Below are 14,019 nucleotides of genomic sequence, written 5' to 3'. Positions count from 1 at the left end.
TCAGGCCCCACAACCAACCAAAAAAAAAAAGGCTTTAGGAAGAAAGATAGTCATTATCTTAGTATATAGGGTAAAAATTTGAATCATGCCATGAAAAATGCAAAATAGGATGAAGTTCAGAAGAAATATGTTTAATAAATGGTAACTGGGCAAAATAAAAAATATATTTAGGAAAGGTATAGAATGAATAGATCCATATAGTAATAGTTACTTTCAGGTTAACAGGAATCTTAAAGCTAATTATCACAGATAAATAATATCATTTATTTTGCTTTCTATACTATTCAGTGGGAAGAATTTGGTTTGCATTGTTATAGGCACTAATCGCTCTTTAGTAGAACTGTGCCACATTGAACTAGGGAACCAGGAGTGGTTGGATTCAGTCAAGGAGAAGCAAGGATAGTCAAGAAGTTTCCAGATAGATTACAAACTTCTTAAAGTTACAGACCCATTTTCATGTGTCCTTCAAATTCTCTTAAAGTTAGCACAGTTCCTTCATATAAGCTGTATTTTTTAATCATTTAACTATTAACTATATCTTGTGAGTTTCCAAACAGCAAGGTACAATGAACTACTAAAAAAGAAAGTTTAAAAAAAATTTAATTATCTTGCTGGGTACTGATAGCTCACATCTATAGTCCTAGCTACTCAGGAGTCTAACATCTGAGGATCATAGTTTGAAGCCAGCAAGGCTAGGAAAGTCTGTGAGACTCCACCAAATTCTACCCCCCAAAAAATGACATGGAACTATGACTCAAGTGGCTGAGCACTAGCCTTGAGCAAAAGAAGCTCAGGGACAGTGCCCAGGCCCTGAGTTCAAGCCCCAGAACCAACACCAAAAAAAACTACTTGAAGAACTCCATATACCTATACAATACTTGTACAAAAATATTGAATGAAATCATTATGATCTGTGTCTTCCTATAATACAAAATCTATATATGATTCTTGATATTAGAATTATGAAGTCTTTATCCCTGAAGAGATTCAAAAGAAGAATGGTACTATTAGCCTCCAGGAAGGAAAAGTCTGGAACTGATGGTTTGGGGTATGTTAAATATACACCAGTCCATCTTCAGTCTCATAAATCTAAGGTTTTGTCCTAGGCCTACCTACTTACTTCAGTATATCCCTAGACAGACATGTGAAATGACCTATTTTAACAGTCTCTAAAAATAAAAGAATGTCTATACACATTGGCATAAGTGTAATGCTAAGGCCTAGTCCAAGAAGTCAGTTGCTGCAAGAGAAAGTGTAGGATTAGGAGCCAGAAATATCTGGACTTAAATCTGTTGCTGTTGCTTGTTACATATGCATTTTATTTTTACCTAAGCTACAGTCATTCTTTGAACAATAGAATTTTTTTAAACTGTGTCCTCTATAGTGTTATTATGAAGGTTAAATATATGTGTGTCACTCAGCAAAAAGTATTTTGAACAATTAATATGTGCCAATTACAACTTTGGCCAAGTTCAGTTGGCCTCCATCTATTTTATAGTTCATCCATCTATAAAATAATATAAGAAAAGTGCCTATGCCTAAGAATCACCGAGAATAAAACCAGATGATGCAGATAATAATTATAACACAGCACCTGGCGCCCAAGACATAATCAAATTTAAGAGGGTCTAGTCACGCTTATTCTAGCTCACATTCACATCACGCATTGCCACTACTTGTGGAGGACCAAATGGACATACTTCAAATGAACACTGCCATGTCGGTAGAAAGTACAAGAAATCAGATCAAAGCTATTTTTGATATATCTATAAGCAAAGATAATGGAACCATGCTGTTAGTTGAAGCACATGCTGCTCAGATACCATAAACAGCATTCTGTAGTCTCATGAGTTCAGTACATTCTTCCAGTTCTTGTCTGCAAGACTCTCCACTGTCACACATGATGGGGAAGCCCACACTGGTGGACTGAAGGAAAGCAAAGAAGCAGAACTCAGTGACAAAGTGAGCTAAAAGACAACTCTGAGAGGAAACCAGTGAAAGATTTTAGTCAGAACCAAGAAGTTCAGAGTCCTCTTTAAAGTCGTCCAGCACATGGCAACAACAGGACAGAGTGCCAAAGGCCTTCCGCCCAGAGCCACACCACTCTCTTAGGCAGCAGTTGCCCATGGCTGCCCTGGCCTATGTACAAGACTCCAAAATACTGTGTGGCATTCCCAAGACCTCAAACAGGAGACAGTGATCCTGTGAAAAGTAATGGTTGCCTGGCTTTGCTTTTTTTTTTTTTTTTTTTTTACCAGGAAGGCAGATCTAATGGCTAGGGGCCAGAGCAGGTCACAGTGCTTACTGTCTTCACTATGGTTGTCTGTGAGTGAGCCAACTTTATCTGAAAGAAAGATTGTAGCCTACATTCTGTATGTTGTTCTGTTGTGCATTTGTAATTTCACTATGGAAATTTTGGTAGAATGAGTGTCCTGAGCTTTAACATTTAAATTCTCAGTCTGCTGTTCATCAGACATGCTCACTCTCTTTTTACTTGGCAAGGACAGGACTGCCCATGCAGTATTAGACCAGTGAGGCAGGACTTAGTTCGTATTTCCCACTGACCATGTACTCATCTGTTCAACAACAACAGGAGGCTGATGATCTGGCTCAGTGGCAGAGAGTTTGACTTATGTGTACAAGATTGCAACATCTTTTTTTTTTTTTTTTCACTCGTAGGGCTTGAACTCTGGGCCTGGGCACTGTCCCTAACTCTTCAGCTCAAGGCTAGCACTCTACCACTTGAGCCACAACACTACTTCTGGCTTTCCTAGTGATTTATTGGAGATAAGAGTCTCACAGAGTTTCCTGCCCTGGCTGGCTTTCAACTGTGATCCTCAGCTCTCAGCCTTCTGAGTAGCTAGAATTACAGGCATGAGCCACTGGCGCCCAGCTACATTATTTTTTTTTAAAAAAGAAAAATGATAACAGAATTTGTTAAGATTAAGAACTATAGGAGATGTCCTTTATATTTTCTCAAATTAGTTTAATGACAAACCAAACTCTGCAGTAGGATTCTTAGAACTGTTACTAGATCCCCATACTTTGTCATTTTAAAACAAAAATATCATGTAGCTCAGTACCTGTGGCACAGGCCCTTAATCCACACTACTCAGGTGGCTGGGATGAGGGAAGAAGAACTGTAGTTCAAATCCAGGTTACAGAAAAGCACACTGGAGACTCCATCTCCAAAGTAACCATCAAAAAAACAAAACATTGCTAGAAGTGTGGCTCAGGCAATAGAGGCTCTGATTTCAAACCTTAGTACTCAAAAAAAAAAAAAAGTGTCATGAAAAATTTTTAAAAGGACTCAAATTCTGGTAACTGACACTTTTGCTCATTGGTTAATGCTCTACCAACTGAGCCACGCCACTAAACCCAAAAAATTACAACAAAAAAAATGTTCATTCAAACTTTGCTTTAGCTGTGGGCTTTTGACTCCTTATGTTAAGATATTTGATCTCACTTTAGAACTCACATTTAATTGCACACTTAAAAACTTTGAACACCAGAAGGAAAAGTCAAAGAGTGTTCTAAAGCTGACTTGTAACATGGTCATAAACATAGTTCTGGATCTGCCTGCACAAACTCAAGTGTGTTATTTCACTTGTCTACAAAGCATCCATTTATACCTATACAAATCAAGAGCTTTCTGACAGTGTGAGCTGATCAGTAGTGTCAGAAGCCTGGCTGAACCACCTAGCATTCAGGAAGGATGGGGGAAGGCTGTTTGTTCTCCTTCCTTGTGCTCAGTACTTACTAGGTTACATTCTTGAAAGTTAGGCACCAGATTGTCTTCTCTAATTTCTGATAGACATGCTCTCAGAGGATATGGTTGAACTCTGTGCCCGTAGCTTTTGCTTTAAGCCATCTTGTACTTCCTAAAACTGTTCAAAGAGATACTACTTTTATGTCTGGTCAACTATCCAGAGGATATTTCTCTCCAGCAAGTACAGGAAAACAGATCCTGCTGACAGTCTACTCTGCTTCCTTTTACTGAGAATAAAAAGCATTATAAGCTCTGTTTTGTCCTTAATATCCATGAAGCTTAGAGCTAAATTGTGTGCCTAGTTGCTTTTTGTTAGAAATATATCTCTCCCCGTTTCTGTATCATCTTGACTATTATGTACTTGGACTTTTATATTTCTTTTAATCATTGTATGATTTATATGTATTTCTTTATAGATTGGGTAAGTTGCTGATATTTGATAAAGGTGATGAAAGGATGTCTTTTGGAAGTATGATAGTGCCATCAAATATTAATGAAATACTTAGCATGTGTAGAGTAGGAATTTAAAAGAATGGATTCAGAGAGTATGTGTATTACTGATGATTTTATTGCTAGTTGTACAAAAGGAGGGTGTCATTGTGACCTGTACACACATGTAAAAGTGTGGCCTGATCAACTTCTATCACAGAGATGATCCATAGTTTTTTAATTTTATAGTAGTAAAAATAAGAGAAAGATTTTAAGCACATATGTATTTCTCATGTCATTTTAAAAACTTTACCAACAGTGTTTTTTTTCCATCTTTTTGACACATTTCAAAATGTAAATATGGTTTGAACCCGTCTTTGTATAGTTAATTCTATTTATAATTCTGTTTGACTGATCTAGGCTTCCCCTGAAAGATCTACAAGAACGCAGCAAAAAGAATTTCAGACTTACATTTTGGATAGTGTGATGGATCATTTGCTTGCAGCTGATGTGTTATTGGGTACGTCTCTGTTTTACTTTTATTTTGTAAAAGTGTCTATAAAGCACTGTCCTCTAGCTTAAGTTGAATCACTGACATTGTCTGTCTTTAGTTGTAAAGATAACTCAGGTCTATATTCTGTGTAACTTCATTTCTTTCCTCCTCCTCTTTTAATCTTATTTCTTTTATTCAACACTATATTTGTTAGCTTTATCCATGTTTTTGCATTTAGCAGACATCCATTTGCTTTTATTGTTATATAATCTATCATGAATATATAAATTTATTCACTTTAACATTGCTAGACCTATGGAAGGAGACTTCTAATTTGAGATAAATCTAAACAAAGCTGTTAAAACAGTCTTGTTCACAGGAACCACATATGTATATATTACTTGCATATATCAGTTGTATATATAGCTCAAAGGTAAGTGTCAAATCGTATTTTGCTACTTGTCCTTGACAGGTAAGATTAATCTAGAGTCAAAATAAGACCAGGCACATTGACTTACTCATGAAATCCTAGGTACTAAGCAGGAGGAGATCAGCATAATCATAGTTTGAGGCTACCTGGAGGAAACAGTTAGTGAGATTCCCATCTCAATAAGCTCAATGTAAAAAAAAAAGAAATAAGAACAATGAAAACGGGAGAAATAAATAAAAAATAAGCTCAATGTAGTGATACACAATGGTGCTCCTAGCTACAAAGCAGGCTACAGATGGGAAAATCATGATCTGAAGCCTGCTCTCAGCACCACCTTACCTGAAAAATAATGCACACACACACACACACATACACAAAGGTATAGAGATGTGGTAGAGTGGGCCTGTCATACCTGCACCCCAGCTACTTGGGAGGCAGAGATTGACAGGATCACAGTTCAAGGCCAGTCAAGGCAATTCACAAGAACTCATGTCAGCAAATAAGCTGCTATGCGCTCGCACCTGTAATCCCAGCTCCTCAGGAGGCTGAGATCTGAGGATCTTGGTTCAAAGCCAGCCAAGGCAGGAAAGTCCAGGAGACTCTTACCTCCAGTTAACCACCAGAAAACCAGAAGTGGCGCCATCGCTCAAGTGATAGAGTGCTTGCCTTGAGCTGAAGAGCTCAGGGATCAGGGACAGCACCTGGGCCCAGGTTCAAGCCCCAGGGCTGACCCCCCCCCCCAAAAAAAAAAAAAAAAAACATGATAAGTGGATTGTGATCCAGGTTGACCTGAGATGAAAACAAAAACAAGATCCAGTGTAAATAAAATAATGCTAAAAGTACACAGTGCTTGGGGGTGTGGACAAGTGCCAGACACTGAGTTAAAACCTTGGTACTGCAAATAAGGACGAAGGGGAGAGGAGGGAATGAATATACATGTACACACAAAATGAATAATTATGCTTAATGGAGCAATTCTGAGTTACATGAGAAAAGTAGTAAAATGTTGAATCCCCAGAGTTTCTGCAGTGGTAAGTTAAGGAGTGCTGTGTTTCAGAGGAGGCTGACGGGTGGTGTTGGAGCAGTGTGTACAGAGCAGCCACTGAAGACACTGGGGCTGTCATACAGATTGGTCATCATGGTAGCTGGAGGCCTCCTCCCCTCAGTGACTCTGCTTCCTTACAGTTAAAAGTATACCCCAGAGTAGAGCTTTGACTTTTTTCCCCTTTAATACTCACAGAGTCTGGTTTTAGTTAATATACTGACTTGATTTTTTTCTCAAGTGGAGACACCCTGTCACTGACTGCTTCTGTCGTTGGGTATAAGACTTCACAGGGAGTCTCAACTATGAACAATTTTACCCTGTGCAGACTCTTTCCTCCAGTATTTATTCAGATTTCTACTTATGAACATTATTTTTTTTAATAATACATATAAATTTGTGGTCCTATTCCTAAGTGTTATAGGTATACTCCATAGCCTGATTTCTTTGAGGATCTGGGCTTATGCTGGTAGATACCAATTTTCTTAGATGTTTTTTTTTCCTACTGGAATTTAGGGGAAGATGCATCTCTGCCTATTACAAGTGGAGGAAGCTACCAGGTATTGGTGAACAATGTGTTTTATTTCACGCAACGTGTGGTGGACAAGCTTTGGCAAGGCATGTTCAACAAAGAATCTAAACTTCTTATAGATTTTATAATTCAACTAATTGCACAGGTAATCCATCATCACCCTTAGTTGTAGAATACATACAAAATTGTTAGAAATAAGTATAACTAATAAGACAATGAATATTAACATTTAATATAAGGCTAAACGTATTAAAAGTAGATAAGAAATATACTTTTGACCCCTTCCTTTTTGTCAATAGCCTGTGCCAACTGGTAAGTTCTCTAGTTCTCTTAAGCTGTGGTCCTTCTCTTACTGACATTGCTGTTTGTGTGCTAGATGCAATTAAATTAATACAGCTCAATAAATATTAATGCAATTTGATACAGAGTATTCCGATTGATAGAATCTGATGTTTTACCAAGTAGTATTTCGGTTTGTAAAGACTTCATGAAAAGTTGATACTGAGGAAATATTCTCTTGTCAGTTGAAACTTTATAAAGTCCATTGTAGACTCTATTTCTCATTATTTTTCTTGTGCACTTTTGAATAAGAAAAATTAGTCTGGTTTGACACAAGTGATTAATCTTATTCACCACATGATGGTAGAAGTAGAAAATACCAAGGGGAAACAAAGAGGAGGCAACAATGCTTGATAAGAAATGTACTCATTATCTTGCCCATGTAATTGTAACTCCTCTGTATGGTATTCTCACAATAAAAAAAGAAAGAAATAGAAAATATCAATTTTGTATTCTGTTAGCACTAAATGCAAGTACACAAGTTCTCTTTATTCATCTAGTAATCCTTTAAGAGATATATCTGGATTGTCATGGAAGTACATACCTATAATCCCAGCTGTTACAAAGGTGGAAGTACTAAGATCATTTAGTGAAACCCTATCTCAAAAATAAAGATACAAACAAAATGACAAAGGATATGTCTCCAATGGTAGACAGCTTGTCTAACATGTGGAGGTTCTAGCTTCCCAGGTGTGAAAGATGTGTCTGTTTGGCATGCATGCGTGCGTGTGTGTGTGTGTGGTGTGTGTGTGTGTAGTAGAGAAAGGAGAGAGAAAGAGATCCATTGTTTAGCCAAGGTGAGGCAATGAAACTAGACCATCAAAGCTTTTCTTTACTTGGCACTGGAGGCATGGCTAAAGTGATAGCCATTGTTGATAGTCTTCTTTTCTCTAAAATTTTATTTAATTTGTATCACCAGTTTTGTACAGTGATCAAAAGTGTACTTGGTAGGAACTTCCACCTAGATGACACTTGATATATTTTGTGCCAACGAGGAGTGTTAATGGCTTTTTCCATGAGTTCTGTTATACAGGAGTCTCTTCTTTAGATTTTACTTGAGGGTCTCATGAGTTCTGAATCTATAATAGCAAGAGCTCTAGTACCTGTTAACATCTCTAATACTTAGTGTGGCATTGCTATCAAAGGTCATGTATGAATGATAAGCAAGCAGGTCTTCTATTTTTGTCCATTTTTCTAAAAATATATTTTTCATGTCTTTAGTCAAAGAGAAGGTCACAGGGATTGTCGCTGGATGCGGTTTATCACTGCCTCAACAGGACCATCTTGTATCAGTTCTCACGGGCACACAAAACTGTTCCTCAGCAAGTAGCTCTCCTTGATTCGCTCAGGGTCCTTACTGTAAATAGGAACTTGATCCTGGGACCTGGAAACCATGACCAAGAATTCATTAGCTGTCTTGCTCACTGCTTGATTAATCTACATGTTGGAAGGTATATCTTACCTGTTGAATTTGTTTTTTATACTTATACAACTTTTGATAATATTTATTATTCCTTTCATCTGTTCTATTACTTTATGCAAAAGATAAAGAGCAAATGTTGCCTTCTTTTGCAGTATGAAGCATCTTTTTCCTTTACTTTTTCACATCTAAATTTTCCTATAATTACTGTATGTCACTCATAATTTTTTAAAAAGGAATTTGTTGTCAAGGCAAATAAAGTATATATTGTTGGAGGTCAAGAAAAATGAAAAAAGAAAGTTCAGTGCTGTGTGAGAAATGGGAAACATAAATATTTTTCTATGTTTTGATCTATCTATGAAGATAGATCCTCAGTGTCTGCTAACGGCCAGTCATTGGATTAGCGGCTAGAATAAAACGAAAGATAGATTTTGGTTGCCTTCCTGAAGGGAACATAGGTAACCAAGGGCAATGCACTACATGGAGAGCTCTGACAGAAGCAGCCCAGTGCTTTGGAAGCACATCTTGGGGGAGCTCCTGTGGAAGTGGTCTGAGGCTGTTGAGGGGCAACCTGAAACCTGGCTTTCCTGTGTCTCCTGTCTTCTCCCACCTGAGAGGACAGGAGAATGGGGACAAATGCTCCAGAGAGAAAGAGTTATCTGTGTTACTGCCCAGAAGGAGGAAGAGTATGCAAAATAGGAAACCCACAAACACAGGAAAAGGACACAGGCATACCAGGAGAGTGCTCTTTTTATAGTTTTGATCTTAAAATATTACCAACAGTCTAAAAGCATCTTAGATATTAAGATGAAAATCTTGATTCTGCGTATTAGTTTGATTATATTTAATCAATTGAATTTTGAGATCACTCTTAAAAATGACATCTTTGTGGTAAACTAGAAGTTTTATGAATCTTGTCTGCCAATCATGCAGCTTTGTGATGGAGCTAGTGTTCCTATGTGTCTGCAGAGAAATTCAGTTATAGTTCAGTAGTAAGCATTTTCCCTCTGACTTGAATTTTTCAGCAACGTGGATGGATTTGGATTGGAAGCAGAAGCCCGCATGACCACATGGCACATTATGATCCCCTCTGACATTGAACCAGATGGTGGTTACAGCCAAGATATTAGTGAAGGTAAAATTCTCTCACTAATTTTGGATATTTTGTTGTTGCTTTTCATCTCTAATTTTTAATATACAACCAAAACCAGGACTTCAAAATCCACGAATATTGCAACTATTCTCAGCAGGGCAGTTTGCACATGCCACTGGCTCACAAAGAATATAAAATGAGTCATTTTGTGCAGCTGTGGCTCAAAGTGATAGAATGCTAGCCTTGAGCAAAAGAGTTCAGGGGCAGCACCCAGGCCCTGAGTTCAGGCCCCACAACTGACCAAAAAAAAAAAAAATTAATAATGTTTCATAGTAATACTGGTAGATGTGATGGGATTTACCAAGAGTTGGCATTGTCTGTAAAAGAATTGCCTGAGGCAGTTAGTATTTGAGGCAGGTTGTCAGGAGTCTCATTTTATTCTCTTTTTAAAGATCCATTTCCTGTTAATCCTGTAAGCACTACACATTGAAACCTTCATGTATATTGTTTTATTTCCATTCATTCAGAGCTAAAGCTGAAATCACTATAGTAGTGTTTGTCTCCCAGGAATACCATGTGGCAATTTGGCATTCTGTCTTTTTTTCATTCATTTAAGCAATTATTTATTCACTTCTCTACAAAAATTTCTTGAACCCCATACTGGAGAGAATACAGTATTCTCACAATTGAATGGAGCTCAACAGTCTAGGTGGTTGCTCCCCATCAGTATCGTTGGTCCACAATTTTTCCCCCCTAGTATCCGGGGCTTAAATTCAAGGCCTAGTATTCTCATTTACCTTTCTTGCTCACAACTGGTGCTCTACCCTTTAACCATGCCTCCAATACCATCAGTATCACCAGGGATCTTGGTAGAAAAGCAGATTTGGCCCCACTCCGGTTTATTGAATCAGAAACTCTGGTGTTGGCACTGGGGGTCTGTGATGATAAGCAATCCCTCCCAGTGATTCTGATGCTTGCTCTCCAAGAGTCAGACCAGTTAGCAAGGCATCCAAAAGACTATATTTTAAATTTATAATCTCTTTTGTATTGTAAAAAACCAAAAAACAACTAATGTAATTTCAAGCTCCACTTAAATATTCATATCTAAAACTTCCTTTTAAGGGAATGAAGTTGCTTGACCCTCACAGATGGCAGTATGCTAGCCGCTGAGACTGAGGTGGAGAAAATTCTTCCTAGAAGTTGCTAGATGATTAAATCATACATATAGTTTCCTATTTTATAAATAAAAATTGGTATTTCTACATGAACATAAAGATTTTTTTCAATGTTTCCTAGATGTCCAACTGCTTGGAAACCTAAATTTGGGTTGTCTACATAATCCTTTTCACAGAGCTGAATATAATTTGGGCATTTTTTAAAACAATTAAATTCCGTTGTTAATGTTCCTAGACATAAAACATGAAAAATAAGAAAAACTTTGTTTTGTGATTTGATCATTTACCTGCTCTTTTCATTTTCTAGGGCGTCAGCTGCTCATAAAGGCTGTCAATAGAGTTTGGACTGAGCTGATTCATAGTAAGAAACAAGTCCTGGAGGAGCTTTTCAAAGTGACTCTGCCTGTGAATGACAGGGGCCATGTGGACATAGCCATAGCCCGACCACTCATTGAAGAAGCTGGTTTGAAATGCTGGCAGAACCACTTGGGTAAGGAGGCCTGCAGCGGTGTCCAGCCATCATCCTAGATATGTAATTAAAACATTCTTAGAGGAGAGGAGCTGATAGGAAAATACAGCACAACCATTCTGGGTGGTTTGTACTGAGAGTGGACTTTCCTGCTTATGCTTTTCTATTTTAGCTGCAGTGTATTGTATTGCACACAAGGGATTTAAAAGTGTAGAAAATAATGCATTGCTCACACCTTTAACATGACCATTGCCTTAGTTACATGTTTACAGTCTTAAATCTATAGCTCTGAAATTTGAAAAGCCTGAAAACTTAAGATTTTTCTCATTGATTTGGTACTAAATATCAGTTGGTACCAAAATTCATTTCTCTTTATCATATTTGGTACAAATATGCACACATTTTGTTATAGTAGTACAATGTGGTAAAATATGGTTTGCTCTTCTAGACACTCTACTGGTATTCTATAATGAATAATGTATATAATGCATAGACTTTTGAAAATCCAAAATATGCCTAGCAAAAAAGGTTCTGAATGAGGGATTATAGATACTTATTAATATAGAAACTCCATTTCAATAAATTTGCTTATATTGAAGAGTTGTCATACTTTGACCAAAGCAAAGTTAATACAGTAATTCTCACGCAGTCATCCTTAACAAATTACCTGCGAATAAATTTTTAATATCTAGAAGGATTATTTATATCTATAATATGTGCATTATATTTTTTTTTAATTTTTTGGTCGGCCATGGGGCTTGAACTCTGGGCCTTGAGCTCTTCAGCTCAAGGCTTGTGCGCTACCACTTAAGCCACAGTGCCACTTCTGGTTTTCTGGTGGTTTTAATAGTCTCATGGGCTTTCCTGCCCAGGCTGGCTTTGAATCATAATCCTCAGATCTCAGCCTTCTGAGTAGTTAGGATTTCAGGCATGAGCCACCAGCATTTGGCTTAATATGTGCAATTTTTTAACACAGTCTCTTTATCTGCTGGGAATGCATCTCCAAGGCCTACCTGTAGTGAATGCCTAAAATTACACAGGACCAGCTCCTATATATGCTGCTACATCCTGTACTTATGTACCAGTGATGATTTTTTAATGTACAATTCAAGCATGCTGAGATATTTAAAATAAGTAGGAATAGAGTAGAATCATTGTAACAGAACTACCACATTGAATATGGGCTTCAAAATATCTTGATTCCTGATTTCATTGTAGTGAAAAAAAAACAAAACAGATAATGGTTGGCAGCTGTAGTACAAGATTGTGATTGTAGCCATAATGCAAGAGTATTAAAAGTAGGACTATGAGATTGTAGAGAGGGTAGCTCATGGTGGGAGGGTGAATTATTAAAAACAGGAACAGGAGACAAACACAGCCAAGTATTTATTGTACACATGTCATCAAGGAAGTGGGAAATTGTGAAATGAATCCAGAGGTAGAAGAAATGGGTTGAGGGAAAGAAATGAAAGGGTGGACTCTGACATGAAGAATCACTGAGAACCCTTAGATAGACATGTTAAATTGTAATCCTTTAGTTCAACCTTTTGAAGGTTTAGAAAATTTAGAATTTAGAAAATAAAAAAGCAAAAATAAATAAGTACATGGTGAAAGTATAAAATAATCTGATCTTCATTCTTTAGCCCACGAAAAGAAATGCGTAAGTCGAGGAGAAGCCTTAGTGCCTACCACACAGTCCAAACTGTCCCGTGTCAGCAGTGGCTTTGGTCTTTCCAAGTTAACAGGATCAAGAAGGAATCGAAAGGAAAGTGGTCTTAATAAACACAGTCTTTCCACCCAGGTACCTTCTCTGGTTTCATTGATGATAATGGGAATTTTTATTTCAAGGCTTGGTTATAGTGTCTTGTATCATACTATTAACATGTACAACCAGAAGGTTTGGAGTTTTTTGTATCAGAAGAAAGGTTGAAGTACTCCCTAGATTTCCAGGAAGTTCTCTCATTTATTATGATAACATTGCATTAAGAGGACAGTGGGGCATCCTGGCCACTCGACGAAGCTGAGGCCATCCCTGACGGTGCTGGCAGTGTTCCAGAAGCTGGGACAGCACCTGGGGTGGGAGAATATCGATCTGTGTTCTTCACACAAGCCTCATTGAGTCATATAACTCATCCTGGCATTTTTTTTTTTTTTTTTTTTGGCTTTTGTTTCCTGCTATTTACACACGTGGCAGAATTTTAAATGATTGTTAAGCGTTAATTTGAAGTCTAGTTAACTCATTTTTTTCTCGAAAATTCATGAAATATTAAGATTGTTTTACTATTCATTGATAGGAGATTTCTCAGTGGATGTTTACACATATTGCTGTTGTTCGTGACCTAGTAGACACGCAATATAAGGAGTATCAAGAGGTAAGAATTCATATACCTAACAATATTGTATATTGCATTCCTTGCCTGTTAGCTATCGTAGCTTTCAAGACTCTTTTATACTGGTGGTTTTCTACTTGTTTGAAGAGTAGGTTGATGATTGGCATTTATGCTCATAGGATGAGTGATATCCCTGCTATCATCTGCTTTGGCCATTGGAGTTAAGATAGAAAAAATTATATTTTCTATAAGCAAACTGAGTTGGAAAAAAATACATTGGAAGTCACCACAGTTGAATATTGTTGACATTTATCGTTGACATATTACATGCTTTGCTCCTAATAAAAATTAATAACCTAAGAATAGTCCCTGCCTTTCAGACCCTTAACAAACGGATTATGAAAGCCTTAAAGTCTCTAAGAAGTCTGTTAATTATTACAAATATTATACGTAATATTCATTGTAAAGTAATTACAAATAAAAATAATTCTGCTTTAT

At 37.2% G+C, this 14,019-nt stretch overlaps 1 protein-coding gene across 1 annotated transcript in view; it reads left to right on the top strand.

The window, feature by feature from the left end:
* The window catches only part of Wdfy3 (WD repeat and FYVE domain containing 3), a 265,342-nt gene that overhangs the window by 195,851 nt on the left and 55,472 nt on the right, over nucleotides 1-14,019 (top strand). The window contains exons 36-42 of the mRNA XM_042668429.1: nucleotides 4,619-4,718; nucleotides 6,680-6,840; nucleotides 8,256-8,485; nucleotides 9,480-9,589; nucleotides 11,030-11,212; nucleotides 12,835-12,992; nucleotides 13,486-13,563. Of these exons, the coding sequence (XP_042524363.1) occupies nucleotides 4,619-4,718; nucleotides 6,680-6,840; nucleotides 8,256-8,485; nucleotides 9,480-9,589; nucleotides 11,030-11,212; nucleotides 12,835-12,992; nucleotides 13,486-13,563 (1,020 nt within the window). The remainder of the gene's footprint in view (nucleotides 1-4,618; nucleotides 4,719-6,679; nucleotides 6,841-8,255; nucleotides 8,486-9,479; nucleotides 9,590-11,029; nucleotides 11,213-12,834; nucleotides 12,993-13,485; nucleotides 13,564-14,019) is intronic.

Source organism: Dipodomys spectabilis, unplaced genomic scaffold (assembly GCF_019054845.1).
Source record: "Dipodomys spectabilis isolate Male_0828 unplaced genomic scaffold, ASM1905484v1 ptg000436l, whole genome shotgun sequence".
Lineage (NCBI taxonomy): Eukaryota > Metazoa > Chordata > Mammalia > Rodentia > Heteromyidae > Dipodomys > Dipodomys spectabilis.
The sequence above is the reverse complement of the archived record's forward strand: the minus strand, read 5'-3'. Positions and strand labels throughout refer to the sequence as shown.